The sequence below is a fragment of the Stegostoma tigrinum genome, chromosome 7 (assembly GCF_030684315.1).
Source record: "Stegostoma tigrinum isolate sSteTig4 chromosome 7, sSteTig4.hap1, whole genome shotgun sequence".
Classification (NCBI taxonomy): Eukaryota; Metazoa; Chordata; class Chondrichthyes; order Orectolobiformes; family Stegostomatidae; genus Stegostoma; species Stegostoma tigrinum.
In genome coordinates, this window is record NC_081360.1 from 108,106,778 (window position 1) to 108,122,590 (window position 15,813).

The 15,813-nt window shown below is 44.1% G+C and overlaps 1 protein-coding gene across 1 annotated transcript in view; it reads right to left on the reverse strand.

The window, feature by feature from the left end:
• Window positions 1-15,813, reverse strand: part of xrcc5 (X-ray repair complementing defective repair in Chinese hamster cells 5) — a 296,785-nt gene that overhangs the window by 67,506 nt on the left and 213,466 nt on the right. The window contains exons 12-15 of the mRNA XM_059647633.1: window positions 15,214-15,304; window positions 13,159-13,286; window positions 6,233-6,429; window positions 1,694-1,778 (exon numbers count right to left, since the gene is read on the reverse strand). Of these exons, the coding sequence (XP_059503616.1) occupies window positions 1,694-1,778; window positions 6,233-6,429; window positions 13,159-13,286; window positions 15,214-15,304 (501 nt within the window). The remainder of the gene's footprint in view (window positions 1-1,693; window positions 1,779-6,232; window positions 6,430-13,158; window positions 13,287-15,213; window positions 15,305-15,813) is intronic.

Below are 15,813 nucleotides of genomic sequence, written 5' to 3' on the forward strand. Positions count from 1 at the left end.
TCTACTGTTTGTAATTTTTATTAATGACTTGGATGAGGGGATTGAAGGATGGGTCAGCAAGTTTGCAGACGACACAAAGGTCGGAGGTGTCGTTGACAGTGTAGAGGGCTGTTGTAGGCTGCAGTGGGACATTGACAGGATGCAGAGATGGGCTGAGAGGTGGCAGATGGAGTTCAACCTGGATAAATGCGAGGTGATGCATTTTGGAAGGTCGAATTTGAAAGCTGAGTACAGGATTAAGGATAGGATTCTTGGCAGCGTGGAGGAACAGAGGGATCTTGGTGTGCAGATACATAGATCCCTTAAAATGGCCACCCAAGTGGACAGGGTTGTTAAGAAAGCATATGGTGTTTTGGCTTTCATTAACAGGGGGATTGAGTTTAAGCGATCTTGTTGCAGCTCTATAAAACTTTGGTTAGACCGCACTTGGAATACTGCGTCCAGTTCTGGGCGCCCTATTATAGGAAAGATGTGGATGCTTTGGAGAGGGTTCAGAGGAGGTTTACCAGGATGCTGCCTGGACTGGAGGGCTTATCTTATGAAGAGAGGTTGACTGAGCTCGGTCTCTTTTCATTGGAGAAAAGGAGGAGGAGAGGGGACCTAATTGAGGTATACAAGATAATGAGAGGCATAGATAGAGTTGATAGCCAGAGACTATTTCCCAGGGCAGAAATGGCTAGCACGAGGGGTCATAGTTTTAAGCTGGTTGGTGGAAAGTATAGAGGGGATGTCAGAGGCAGGTTCTTTACGCAGAGAGTTGTGAGAGCATGGAATGCGTTACCAGCAGCAGTTGTGGAAGCAAGGTCATTGGGGTCATTTAAGAGACTGCTGGACATGTATATGGTCACAGAAATTTGAGGGTGCATACATGAGGATCAATGGCCGACACAACATTGTGGGCTGAAGGGCCTGTTCTGTGCTGTACTGTTCTATGTTCTATGTAACAGATAGGGATTTGGTACTGCTTACTATCTGTATCTTATGATCCCTCTCCGTAGACTTCACATTCTCTGCTCCGCCAGTCGCTGCCATCTGACATTGTCACCGGAGTCCTGGCAATGTGTTCTGCTGCCACCACCGCTTCTGCTTCTTACAAGTTGGAGACGGTCACACTGTGTGGGTCCCACACCACCTCCAATGCTAGAAATTGACTGATGGGTCCTGGCTCTGAATTGACCAACGGAGACCTGGCTCTGAGTTGACAGAGTCTTGGCTCGTCTTCTGATACTACCACCCAAGATGGACTGGGGACAGAGATACATCAAGTCCCAGCCTTCCACAGGAGGGCATCAGGTGCAGGCCCCAGGGCAACCAAAACAAAAAATAAGTTACCCATTTGGAAGGACAATGATGAAGCCATGTTGACGAAGTAGAACCTGCTGAGTCCATGCGCAGTGGAGTCAAATTCTGTGGACCCCGCCGCCACCATTTTGAATGAAATGGCAACAGGAAAAAAAAAGATAGCTTACTGCACATGTTCTAGAACCACTCTAATAAACATATTTGTATTCCTCTGGCCTCGATGACTGCACTAGCATTGATTTATAGTTGGCATAAATGTCAGTTTAAAAGCAATTACCTGATTATGCACAAGTATGCATGGTGCTTCACCTAGCAGTAGTGTTGGTCACACATGAAAACTTATTACAAAGCTTGTAGACTAGCAGAGTCAATCAATAAATCCTATACTCACAGCAGTCACAGTTCCCTCAGCCAGCGTAACAATATTGAAATCTTCATTGGTCCGTGCTCTCTTTGAGGCTACTTCCTCTGTATCACTGGAGGAATTGAAAACACATTAATTAGACTTTGCTGTGCCTTTACCTTGAGCATTGGTGAAAAGCAAAACATTGTGGATGCTGCAAATTTGAAAAGTAAAACACAAAATAATCAGTAAGCGAATGAAGGGTTACAGAGAAAATGGGGTTGAGAATCAACAGATCAACCATGATGTCACTGAGTGGCAGAGCACTCAATAAACTGAATGGCTTACTTCTGCTCATATGCTTTACAGTTGACATAGTACACTATCTTCTTGTGAAGACTCTATCCCATTCAACTTTGACAAGAGAGCCTCTAAAATGTCCACCTTCTTCCTCAATTGTGGATTGCTTAGTCCTGTTGTCGGTAGGGCCATCAACCAGGTCCGACCCATCTCCCGCACATCCACCCTCACCCCATCTCTTCCTTCCTGCAACATTTATAGGGTTCTCCTTGTCCTTACCTGCCATCACACCAGCATCCACATCCAGATGGTGACCAGATGCCATTTCCACCAACTTCAGCGAGATGCCACCAACAGACATATATTCCCCTCCCCTCCCTTGTCTTTTTTCCATAGAGACCATTCCCTTTCGGACACCTGTTCCACTCTTCCTTCACCCTCAACATTCCCCCCTTCTTCAGAAAAGGATCTAGCCCCGAAATGTCAGCCTTCTTGCTCCTCTGATGCTATTTGGCCTGCTGTGTTCACCCAGCTCTACACCTTGTTATCCCAGGTTCTCCAGCATCTGCAGTTCTTACCATCTCTGAAACAATACTTCACCTGCAATCTAGTCTACTACATTTGCTACTCATAATGTGGTCTCCTCTACACTGTGGAAATGAAGCGTAGACTGGGTGACCACTTCGTGGAAAACTACATTCTGCCCTCAAAAAAGACCCTGAGCTACCTGTTACCTTCCACTTTAATACACCACCCTGTTCCCTGGCCAACATCTCTGTCTTTGGCTTGCAGCAGTGTTCTAGAGGAGCTCAATGCAACCTGGAAAAACAACACCTCATTTTCTGCTTGGGGACCCTGCAGCCCTCAGGATTCAATATCGAGTTCAATAATTTTAGGGCCTAAACTCTCTCATGTCCCAGCCTCCAACCCACACACTAGGCCTTATATCACATAGCCTGCCAATTGTTAGTCACTAACAGTCCCCATTAACAATTATTCACCCTCCTACCCAGATTATCATCAACTCCTTTGTCTATCCAACTGCTCTTTGCTCTCTTTGGGCTCGATCCAATTGTTCACTCGATAGCTCACCCCCTCCCTATTTTCTGCAGATAAACTGACATTTTCCCAGCCACCGTCAGTTCAGAGACCCAAAATGTAAACTCGAAAACAAAATCACAGATGCTGCCACTCAATAACCTATGTACATGGATCCAGGAACACAGGAGCCACAGCCCTTGACAATGTCCCACAGGTATGAGGCACTGGATCCCTGTGTGGATAAAAAACAGGGTTGCAGGAAGGATGAGTCAACTGACCAAGGCATATTGGTCCAGGAGGCCATTCAAGAGGAGGGAGCTAAAAGACAGATTGTAGTTGTAAGGGATTCCATCGTCAAGAACATACAGTATTCTTTGCAAGCAGGATAGAGAATGTTGCATGGTGTGCTCCCTGCCCAGTGCCAGAGTGCGAGATATCTCTGACTGGCATGAGAGGAAATCAGAGAGGGAGGGGGAGGATCCAGCTGTTGTGGTCCACGTAGGTACCAACAACATTGGCAGGACTAGGTAAAAAGACCTATTTCGGGATTATGAAAAACTAGGAACAAAATTAAAAAACAGGTCTTCAAGGATCATAAGGGTCGGTGTTGGGTCCACTGCCGATCGTCATTTTTTTAAATGACCTGGATGAGGGCGTAGAAGGATGGGTTAGTAAATTTGCAGATGACACTAAGGTCGGTGGAGTTGTGGATAGTGACGAAGGATGTTGTACGTTACAGAGAGACATAGATAAGCTGCAGAGCTGGGCTGAGAGGTGGTAAATGGAGTTTAGTGCAGACAAGTGTGAGGTGATGCACTTTGGTAGGAGTAACCGGAATGCAAAGTACTGGGCTAATGGTAAGATTCTTGGTAGTGCAGATGAGCAGAGAGATCTCGGTGTCCATGTACACAGATCCTTGAAAGTTGCCACCCAGGTTGACAGGGCTGTTAAGAAGGCATACAGTGTTTTAGCTTTTATGAATAGAGGGATCGAGTACCGGAACCAAGAGGTTATGCTGCAGCTGTACAAAACTCTGGTGCGGCCGCACTCGGAGTATTGCGTACAGTTCTGGTCACCGCATAATAAGAAGGATGTGGAAACTTTGGAGAGGGTGCAGACGAGATTTACTAGGATGTTGTCTGGTATGGACGGAAGGTCTTACTAGGAAAGGCTGAGGGACTTGAGGCTGTTTTCATGAGAGAGAAGAAGGTTGAGAGGTGACTTAATTGAGACATATAAAATAATCAGAGGGTTAGATAGGGTGGATAGGGAGAGTCTTTTTCCTAGGATGGTGACGGCGAGCACGAGTGGGCATAGCTTTAAATTGACGGGTGAAAGATATAGGACAGATGTCAGAGGTAGTTTCTTTACTCAGAGAGTAGTAAGGGAATGGAAAGCTTTGCCTGCAACGGTAGTAGATTTGCCAACTTTAGGTACATTTAAGTCGTCATTGGATGAGCATATGGACGTACATGGAATAGTGTAGGTTCGATGGGCTTCAGGTTGATATGACAGGTCGGCACCTGTCTATCTCCTGATTAATTTTCTTCCCCACATCCTGAGTGCTGCTAAGAAGCCTGTACACAGCTCCCTCATGGTCTTTTTATCTTACGTGGTTGTTCGTCTCTACTCACATAGGTACTACACCTTCTGACCCTACATCACTTCTTTCTATCAATTTTAATTTCATTTCTTACTAGCAATGGAATCTGCGCCTCCCTCACCCCACACAACCATCTGACTATCCTTTCGATAGGATATGAATCGTTAGAGATCCATTTTCAGGTGGCTTATGAAGTTTGTTAAAAAGCAGTTCAGATATAGAACTTAAGAACATAGGGAAAAGGAGCAGGCCATCTGGAACATTGAGCCTGCTCTGCCATTCAATAAGATCGTGACTGATCTTTTCGTGGACTCAGTTGCAGTTAATCACCCGCTCACCCCTTAATTCCTTTACAATTCAAAATCTATCTATCTTTGCCTTGAAAATATTCAACAAGGTAGCCTCAACTGCTTCACTGGGCAGGGAGTTCCATAGATTCACAACTCTTTGGGTGAAGAATTTCCTCCTCAACTCAGTTTTAAATCTGCTCCCCACTATTTTGAGTCTATGGCACCTAGTTCTAGTTTCACTTGCTAGAAGAAACAACCTCCCTGTTTCTATCTTAACCAATCCCTTCATAATTTTATATGTTTCTATAAGATCCCCCATCATTCTTCTCAATTCCACTGAGTACAGCCCCAGTCGACTCAATTTCTCTTCATAAGGCAACCTTTTCAATTTTGGAATCAACCTAGCGAACCTCCTCTTCACCCCGTCAGTGCCAGTACATCTGTTCTCAAGTAAGGAGACCAAAACTGTACACAGTACTCCAGGATAACAAAGTGTGGAGCTGGATGAACACAGCAGGCCAAGCAGCATCTCAGGAGCCTGAGATGTTGCTTGGACTGCTGTGTTCATCCAGCTTCACACTTTGTTATCTTGGATTCTCCAGCATCTGCAGTTCCCATTATCACAGTACTCCAGCTCTGGCCTCACCAGCGCCCAATCCAGCTGCAGCATAACCTCTCTACTTTTAAACTCCATCCCTCTAGCAATGAAGGGCATTAGAAACATCAAAATACAATATTCCATTTACCTTCTAAATTATTTGCTGCACCTGCAAACCAACTCATGCACAAGCACATTCAGGTCCCCTCTGCACAGTAGCATGTTGCAATTTTTCACTTATTCCTGCCAAAATGGATGACTTCGCATTTACCAACATTGTACTCCATCTGCCATCACCATCCTAGGAAAAAGGCTCTCCCTATCCTAGGAAAAAGGCTCTCCCTACCCTAGGAGAAAGGCTGGAGGGTTTGAGTTATAAGGGTACACTGGAAATGTTGGGACTTCTTTCCCTGGTGCATAGGAGGTTGTGGGTGACCTTATAGTGATTTATAAAATCACGAAGGTCATAGTTAAGGTAAATAGCAAAGGTCTTTTCCCTAGGGTATGTAAATTCAAAACTAGAGGGTATAGGGTTAAGGTTAGTGGTGAAAGATTAGTGACCCAAAGGGCAACCATTTCACACAGAAGGTTGTTCGTTTGTGGCAGGTACAATTACAACATTTAAAAGACATAAGACTCTACAACTCCGTACTCAACTCAAGGCAATGAATGCACCACTTGATCATACCCTGCACTCCAAAATTCTAGACATCCATTTCCAAATCATTCCATGTAAATTCCTAGCCAAATCATACTTGTCTTTGAAAATCTGCTGTGCAATCTTTTGTTCCTTTTTTTTGCCCAAGTCTTGCAGAGTGAAAAGCTTCTTCAGTTGCTCCAAAGATGTTAAGCAGGAAGCATTCAGTTCCTGGGGCCTGTCCAACATAGTCTTCAGATGACGATCTATGGAAGGCAGAGGTTTATCTGGTTGAAACGCTTTGTAATGAAGACACTGTAAGAAATGACAAAATTAACTTTAAATTTCATCAATTATTCAACAATAAGTTTGAAGCCTTTTAGTTTTTACAGTCAACAGGGATACTAGTCGTGACCCTTACCTCCCACATTCTGCAGGAGGAACATTCAACTGCCCCGATCCTCCGTTCCCATTATTCTAAATTCCCAAAGAGACTGTTAAAACATAAAGAATAAAAAATAAACTTGTTATCTGTGCGCCTGATCGGCAAGGTAACAAGTTTATTTTTTATTCTTTATTTCTTTATCAGGCTCTTTGGGAATTTAGAACAATGGGAACGGTGGTCAGGGCTGTTGAATGTTCCTCCTGCAGAATGTGGGAGGTAAGGGTCATCACTCGTGTCCCTGCTGACTACATCTGCGGGAAGTGTACCCAACTCCAGCTCCTCGAAAACCGCGTTAGGGAACTGGAGCTGGAGCTGGATGAACTTCGGATCATTCGGGAGGCAGGGGGGGTTATTGAGAGGAGTTACTGGGAGGTAGTCGCTCCTCAGGTACGAGAAAAAGGCAGATGGGTTACAGTCAGGGGCCGGAAAGGGAACCGACAGGCAGTGCAGGGATCCCCTGTGGCCATTCCCCTCAACAATAAGTATACCATTTTGGATACTATTGGGGGTGACGACTTACCAGGGGAAAGCAGTTGGGCACAGGTCTCTGGCACAGAGTCTGTCCCTGCTGCTCAGAAAGGAAGGGGGAAGAGGAGCAAGGCAGTAGTCATTGGGGACTCCATAGTTAGGGGGACAGATAGGAGGTTCTGTGGGGACGAGAGAGACTCACGGTTGGTATGTTGCCTCCCAGGTGTCAGGGTGCGTGATGTCTCTGATCGTGTTTTTGGGATCCTTAAGGGGGAGGGGGAGCAGCCCCAAGTCGTGGTCCATATTGGCACCAACGACATAGGTACGAAGAGAGATGGAGATTTAAGGCAGAAATTCAGAGAGCTAGGATGGAAACTGAGAGCTAGGATGAACAGAGTTGTTGTCTCTTGTTTGTTGCCCGTGCCACGTGCTCATGAGGCGGGGAATAGGGAGAGAGAGGAGTTGAACATGTGGCTACAGGGATGGTGCAGGAGGGAGGGTTTGGATTGTTGGATAATTGGGGCTCTTTCTGGGGTAGGTGGGACCTCTACAAGCAGGATGGGCTTCACCTGAACCAGAGGGGTGCCAATATCCTGGGTGGGGAATTTGCTAAGGCTATTCGGGTGGGTTTAAACTAATTCAGCAGGGGGATGGGAACCAAAATTGCAGTTCGAGTATAGAAAAGGTTGAGAGCCGGGAGGTCCGAAATCAAGTTTCAGGGACGCAAGATGGCACCGGCAAGCAAGGAGTTGGTTTGAAGTGTGTCTACTTCAATGCCTGGAGCATCCGGAATAAGGTGGGTGAACTTGCAGCATGGGTTAGTACCTGGGACTTCGATGTTGTGGCCATTTCGGAGACATGCATAGAGCAGGTACAGGAATGGTTGTTGCAGGTTCTGGGATTTAGATGTTTCAGTAAGAACAGAGAAGATGGTAAAAACGGGGGAGGTGTGGCATTGTTGGTCAAGGACAGTGTTACAGTTGCAGAAAGGATGTTTGGGGACTTGTCAACTGAGGTCGTATGGGTTGAGGTTAGTAACAGGAAAGGAGAGGTCACCCTGTTGGGAGTTTTTTATTGGCCTCCGAATAGTTCCAGATATGTAGAGGAAAGGATAGCAAAGATGATTCTCGATAGGAGTGAGAGAGACAGGGTAGTTATCATGGGGCACTTCAACTTTCCAAATATTGACTGGGAACACTATAGTTCGAGTACTATAGATGGGTCAGTTTTTGTCCAGTGTGTGCAGGAGGGCTTCCTGACACAGGATGTAGATAGGCCAACAAGGGGCGAAGCCACATTAGATTTGGTACTGGGTAATGAGCCCGGCCAGGTGTTAGATTTGGAAGTAGGTGAGCACTTTGGTGACAGCAATCACAATTCTGTTATGTTTACTTTAGTGATGGAAAGGGATAGGTGTATACCACTGGGCAAGAATTATAGCTGGGGGAAAGGCAATTACGGTGAGATTAGGCATTATTTAAGGCGCATAGGATGGGGAAGGAAACTGCATGCGATGGGCACATTAGAGACGTGGAGCCTATTCAAGGAAAAGATCCTTTGTGCCCTAGATAAGTACATACCTGTCAGGCAGGGAGGAAGCAGTAGAGCGCGGGAGCCATGGTTTACGAAGGAAGTGGAATCTCTGGTCAAGAGGAAGAAGAAGGCTTATGTTAGGATGAGATGTGAAGGCTCAGTTAGGGCGCTTGAGGGCTATGAGATAGCCAGGAAAGACCTAAAGAGAGAGCTTAGAAGAGCAAGGAGGAGACATGAGAAGTTGTTGGCGGATAGGACCAGGGTAAACCCTAAGACTTCCTATAGGTATTTAAGGAATAAAAGAATGACGAAAGTAAGATTAGGCCCAATCAAGGTTAGTAGTGGGAAGTTGTGTGCGGAGTCAGAGGAGATAGGGCGAGCACTAAATGAATATTTTTCGACAGTATTCACTCTAGAAAACGACAACGTTGTCGAGGAGAATACTGATATACAGGCTATTAGACTAGGTGGGATTGAGGTTCACAAGGAAGAGGTGTTAAAAATCCTACAGAGGGTGAAGATAGATAAGTCCCCTGGGCCGGATGGGATTTATTCTGGGATCCTCTGGGAAGCCAGGGAGGAGATTGCTGAGCCTTTGGCGTTGGTCTTTAACTCGTCATTGTCTACAGGAATAGTGCCAGATGACTGGAGGATAGCAAATGTGGTTCCCCTGTTCAAGAAGGGGAGTAGAGACAACCCTGGTAATTATAGACCAGTGAGCCTTACCTCAGTTGTTGGTAAAGTGTTGGAAAAGGTCATAAAGGTCATAGGATTTATAATCATCTAGAAAAGATGAAATTGATTAGGGATAGTCAGCACGATTTTGTGAAGGGTAGATCGTGCCTCACAAACCTTATTGAGTTCTTTGAGAAGGTGGCCAAACAGATAGATGAGAGTAAACCGGTTGATGGGGCGTATATGGATTTTAGCAAGGTGTTTGGTATGGTTCCCCACAGTAGGCTATTTTACAAAATACGGAGGAATGGAATTGTGGGAGATATAGCAGTTTGGATCGGAAATTGGCTTGCTGAAAGAAGACAGAGGGTGGTAGTTGATGGGAAATGTTCATCCTGGAGACCAGTTACTAGTGGTGTACCGCAAGGGTCGGTGTTGGGTCCACTGCTGTTTGTCATTTTTATAAATGACCCGGATGAAGGCCTAGAAGGATGGGTTAGTAAATTTGCAGACGACACTAAGGTTGGTGGAGTTGTGGATAGTGACGAAGGATGCTGTAGTATGCAGAGAGACATAGATAAGCTGCACAGATGGGCTGAGAGGTGGCAAATGGAGTTTAATGCAGACAAGTGTGAGGTGATGCACTTTTGTAGGAGTAACCTGCAGGCAAAGTACTGGGCTAATGGTAAGATTCTTGGTCATGTAGATGAGCAGAGAGAGCTCGGTGTCCATGTACACAGATCCTTGAAAGTTGCCACCCAGGTTGACAAGGCTGTTAAGAAGGCATACAGTGTTTTAGCTTTTATTAATAGAGGGATCGAGTTCCAGAACCAAGAGGTTATGCTGCAGCTGTACAAAATTCTGGTGCGTTCGCACTTGGAGTATTGCGTACAATTCTGGTCACCACATTATAAGAAGGATGTGGAAGCTTTGGAAAGGGTGCAGAGGAGATTTACTAGGATGTTGCCTGATATGGAGGAAAGGTCTTACGAGGAAAGGCTGAGGGACTTGAGGCTATTTTCATTAGAGAGAAGAAGGTTGAGAGGTGACTTAATTTTATACGTGGAAAGTTCTTTACACCGAGGGTGGTGGGTGCCTGGAATGCGTTGCCAGCGGAGGTGTTAGATGCAGACACGTTAGCGTCTTTTAAGATATATTTGGACAGGTGCATGGATGGGCAGGGAGCAAATGGACACAGACCGTTAGAAAATAGATGACAGGTTAGACAGAGGATCTTGATCGGCCCAGGCTTGCAGGGCCGAAGGGCCTGTTCCTGTGCTGTAGGTTTTTTTGTTTCTTTGTTAATTGAAACATATAAAATAATCAGAGGGTTAGATAGGGTGGATAGGGAGACCCTTTTTCCTAGGAATGGTGATGGCGAGCACGAGGGGGCATAGCTTTAAATTGAGGGGTGAAAGATATAGGACAGATGTCAGAGGTAGTTTCTTTACTCAGAGAGTAGAAAGGGAATGGAACGCTTTGCCTGAAACGGTAGCAGATTTGCCAAATTTAAGTACATTTAAGTCGTACAAGCGCACGGACGTACATGGAATAGTGTAGGTTAGATGGACTTGAGATCGGTATGACAGGTCGGCACAACATTGAGGGCCGAAGGGCCTGTACTGTGCTGTAATGTTCTATGATCTATAATATCAATTTGTTAATCTAAGTAAATAATATAATCTAGATATAAAAACAAAAATTGCTGATGGAACTTAACAGGTCTGGCAACACATATGGAAAGAAAGCAGAACCAGACTAAACATGTAAATCTGCTTTCTTCCCACAGATGCTGCCAGGCCTGCTGAGTTTCACCAGCAATTCCTGTTTTTGTTTAAGCTCTTCAGCAGTTCTTTGTTTTATCTTTATTTTATTATAATCCACATTAAGCCTGGTCTAACCTCATCACGTGAATGGCCGTAGTTCTTTCAAATTTTCTTTGCTGTGTGCAACCGTGTTAATTCAATGCCTAACACATTTAAAGAGGTTAAGCACATGCAACATGTTAAAAATTATGTGCATTCTGCATAGTACCTCTAAAATTGTTGGGTGGCTACGCAAATTGTGGAGCTGAGAGCGGTAATTGGTGAATAAGTCTCAAAATGTAATTGGTGAATAATTCTCAAAATAGGCCTGATTGCATAACAACTTGGTTGTAAAGAATTCTGTCATAACCACATTTTTAAAAAATTTGCTCAACAGCCATGGGCCAGCATTTACTGACAGTCCATAATTACCCTGGAGAATGTACTGGTGAATTGCCTACTTGAACTACTGCCGTCCATGTGAGTTAGTACATCCACAATGTTGTCAAGGAGGGAATTCGACTCAGTGACAGTGAAGGAATGGCGATGTATTTGAAGTCAGGATGGCGAGTTGCTTGGGAGGAAACTTGCAGGTGGTGGTCCTTCTGAATGAAAGTGGTTGCAGGGTTGGAAGTTGCTCTCTTATATATTTGGTGAATTTCTATAAAATGTATGGCTGCCACTGAGTATTGGTGGCGAAAGGAGTGGATGTCATGGAGTCAAGTGCCCGTTTGTTTGGTTACAGTTGTACAAAACTTGAGTTAGGCCACATTTGGAACATTGCATGAGGTTCTGGTTGCCACACTACCAGTACGACATAGATGTTTTGGAGACGGTGCAGAGAAGGTTTACCAAGATGGTGCCTGTTCTGGAGAGTTTTAGTCACGAGGAAAGGTTGGATAAACCAAATGTTTTCATGGGAAAGCCAGAGGCTGTGGGGCAAGCTACAGAGTCTGCAAAACTATGAGAAGCTTAGATAGGCTGGATAGTCCGAAGCTTTTTCCCAGGATGGAAAATTACTCCCTCAAAGTTGCCACCCAGGTGGATAAGGTTGTTATGAAAGCATATGGTGTTTTGGCTTTCATTAACAGCTTTTTCCCAGGATGGAAAATTACTCCCTCAAAGTTGCCACCCAGGTGGATAAGGTTGTTAAGAAAGCATATGGTGTTTTGGCTTTCATTAACAGGGGGATCGAGTTTAAGAGCTGCGAGGTTACGCTGCAGCTCTACAAAACGCTGGTGAGACCACACTTGGAATATTGTGTCCAGTTCTGGTTGCCCTATTATAGGAAAGATGTGGAGGCTTTGGGGAGGGTGCAAAGGAGGTTTACCAGGATGCTGCCTGGACTGGAGGGCTTGTCTTACGAGGAGAGGTTGACTGAGCTCGGACTTTTCTCTCTGGAGAGAAGGAGGAAGAGAGGTGGCCTGATCGAGGTGTACAAGGTAATGAGAGGCATTGATAGAGTCGATAGCCAGAGACTTTTCCCCAAGGCAAGACTGACTGCCACGAGGGGTCATAGTTTTAAGGTGTTAGGAGGAAGGTATAGAGGAGACGTCAGAGGGAGGTTCTTCACCCAGAGAGTTGTGAGCGCATGGAATAGTTTACCAGTGGTAGTTGTGGAAGTGGAGTCATTAGTGACATTTAAGCTGGACATGCACATGGACAGCAGCGAATTGAGGGGAATGTAGGTTAGGTTATTTTTGGATAAGGATTATTCCACGGCACAACATCGTGGGCCGAAGGGCCTGTACTGTGCTGTACTTTTCTATGTTCTAAAATTCAACTAAGAGAGGGCACAGGTCCAATATGAGAGGGGAAAATTTTACGGGAAACGTTTTCACACAAAATGTGGTGGGGTGCCTGGACTACACTGCCTGTGGAGGTAGCGGAAGCAGGGACATTAGTAACGTTGAAGGCATATCTTGATAGACACATAAATGGGGAGTGAACAGAGGGATAGAAACTGTGCATGGGCAATAAACAGCTCTTTTCATATTTTTTCATTCATTCTTGGGACAAGGGCTTCACTGGCTAGGCCAGAATGCTCATTCCTAGTTATCTGCCAGGCTATACTGTCTTATATACAAATCACACATATATGATTTAGAACTTGTTTACCTGAAACAACCGCTGAAAGTGAGGATTGGGAATTTTACTGACTTTGAAGAGATCCTCTACTTCTTCACCATCATCCACTACCAAACTCATAGAATCAATCAGAGCATCCACAGCTGATAACTGTTCCTCTGTAAAGCAAAATGGCCAGTGAAACAATGGGGATACATTTTATTTTATCTAAGAATGCACTGATTAAAAGAATATTGAGAGCAGATTCAATGATATCTTTGGAACTGGATAAATACTTGCAAGGAAAAAAGTTCACAGGGCTACAAGGTAAGAGCACTGGAAAGGAATGAATTGGCGAGCTCTTTCAAGGAGTAACAGGTGAAATAGTGTCTTTTGTGCTGTATTATTCCACTGTTCACTTTACAACAAACCAACTTTCAGCAAAAATTCAGTCCAATTACAATAACCATGCCGAAGTTAATTTAGTAATCTAACAAATACAAATCGCAGAGCCCTGAGATTGCCTCTTCATTTTTTGACTTTAAGGTAAATACTTTGCCACTTAATATGTACAGTGGACACTCTATGGTAAAGTGCAGAGCCATTTGTGTGTATGAAAGTGCATTATACATGTGATTCTGTTATTAGGGTTGACTATATACCTTTTTGAGTTTGCATGATGTATAGTGTTTGGTGGTTTGATCAGGGCAGCCATTATCACACAGCATTCTTTTGATAAACCTATTTCAACATCAAGCTTTCATGAATACTACTTCTGGACTTGATTGATGTCCAGTTCATCTCTTGGGGATGGTGCCTCACAGGGCATTTCAAAGAGCAACGGGGGAGGCAATGGCGTAGTGGTATTATTGCTAGACTATTAATCCAGAGACCCAGGTAATGTTCTGGGGACCCAGATTCAAATCCCACCATGGCAGATGGTGGAGTATGAAATTAATAAAATCCTGGAATTAACAGTGTGATCATGGTCATTAATGATGACACCATCGTTGATCGTCAGAAAAACCATCTGGTTCACTTATGTCCCTGAAACACATGAGTGAACCAGATGGTTTTTTTTGGACAATCGACAATGGTTTCATTGTATTCAGTAGTTTTTTTTTTAATTCCAGAACTTTTTTTTATTGAATTCAAATTCCACCAACTGCCATGGCTGGATTTGAATCTGGGTCCATGAGCTGAGTTTCTAGATTAATAGTCTTGTGATAATACCACTAGACCATCGCCTCCATCATCTTATGTGCATTTTCTCTGCTAATTTACCTCTTCACTCCTCCATGGTGTCGCTTTTTTAGAAAACGGAAGTCATGCCCTTTAGGGGTGGAAAAAGGTTCTGAATCTTTTCAAATTTTCTTTGAACACAATCTGCCAATCTCTAGGGCCCAGGGCAGAAATGGCTAGCACGAGGGGTCATAGTTTTAAGCTGGTTGGTGGAAAGTATAGAGGGGATGCCAGAGGCAGGTTCTTTACGCAGAGAGTTGTGAGAGCATGGAATGCGTTGCCAGCAGCAGTTGTGGAAGCAAGGTCATTGGGGTCATTTAAGAGACTGCTGGACATGTATATGGTCACAGAAATTTGAGGGTGCATACATGAGGATCAATGGTCGGCACAACATTGAGGGCTGAAGGGCCTGTTCTGTGCTGTACTGTTCTATGTTCTATCTTTGAACCATTAACACAGTCATGTTAACTGTGAAAAGCCTCATCTCATTGAAATAATCCTTAACAATATTTAAAATGTCAGTAGTTCTATTGCTTTTCTCTCATCCAAACACTATTGTCTAATATTAAATAATTCCTGTTGGCTCTGGGGCACATTTGTGCAGAATGCTATCCTGGACACAGTCTGCAAATTAATAAGATTTCATTGACTCACTCTATAGCAGGACTTAGTTATGATCATACCAAACAACATTTCCCATGCCAGCTCAACTCCCCTGTCCAAGCAAGACCAACTAAACTTGATCAGATTTGCTGGCAGTTTTACATCATTTATAAATTATGACTTGCATTACTGTTAACTACTTCCAAGTTCAGGAAAAGTCCAAACTGCTGCTGTTTGTTTCTGTCCACAATTTCCACTAACCTGATGCTGTTCCTTTCTTACTTTTCTTCAAAGAAGTGAAAGTAAACTGGCGGAAATCCTCCATGAATGGGAGTTGGATGTAAACCAAACACTGAAGGGAGAACAGTAAAACTGTGGACATCAGTAAAACAGTAAGTTTTCCAAAATGAATGAAATTTCTAAAATTTCACAGATAATTCAGCACTGTTAATGAGATAAATCTGCAAATTCCAGATACACACACACACAGAGACACTTGGATTCAAATTCCCTTCCAATATCTGATGTGCCAATTTTGTTTAATTTTTAGAGATGCTGATGGCTTTGGTGTATTTACATTTTGTCTTCTCATACTTTTAAAAAGTGTTCCAGCCTGATTTCAGTGTTTTCACTCTTTCCGTATACTCAAGAGTCTGGAACATCGTCTTTAAATCTGCCATCCATTCCTATCTTTTATAAAAGAACAAAGAACAAAGAAAATTAAAGCACAGGAACAGGCCCTTTGGCCCTACTAGCCTGCGTCGATCCAGATCCTCTATCTAAACCTCTCACCTATTTTCCAAGGATCTGTATGCCTCTGCTCCCTGCACATTCATGTATCTGTCTAGATACATTTTAAAT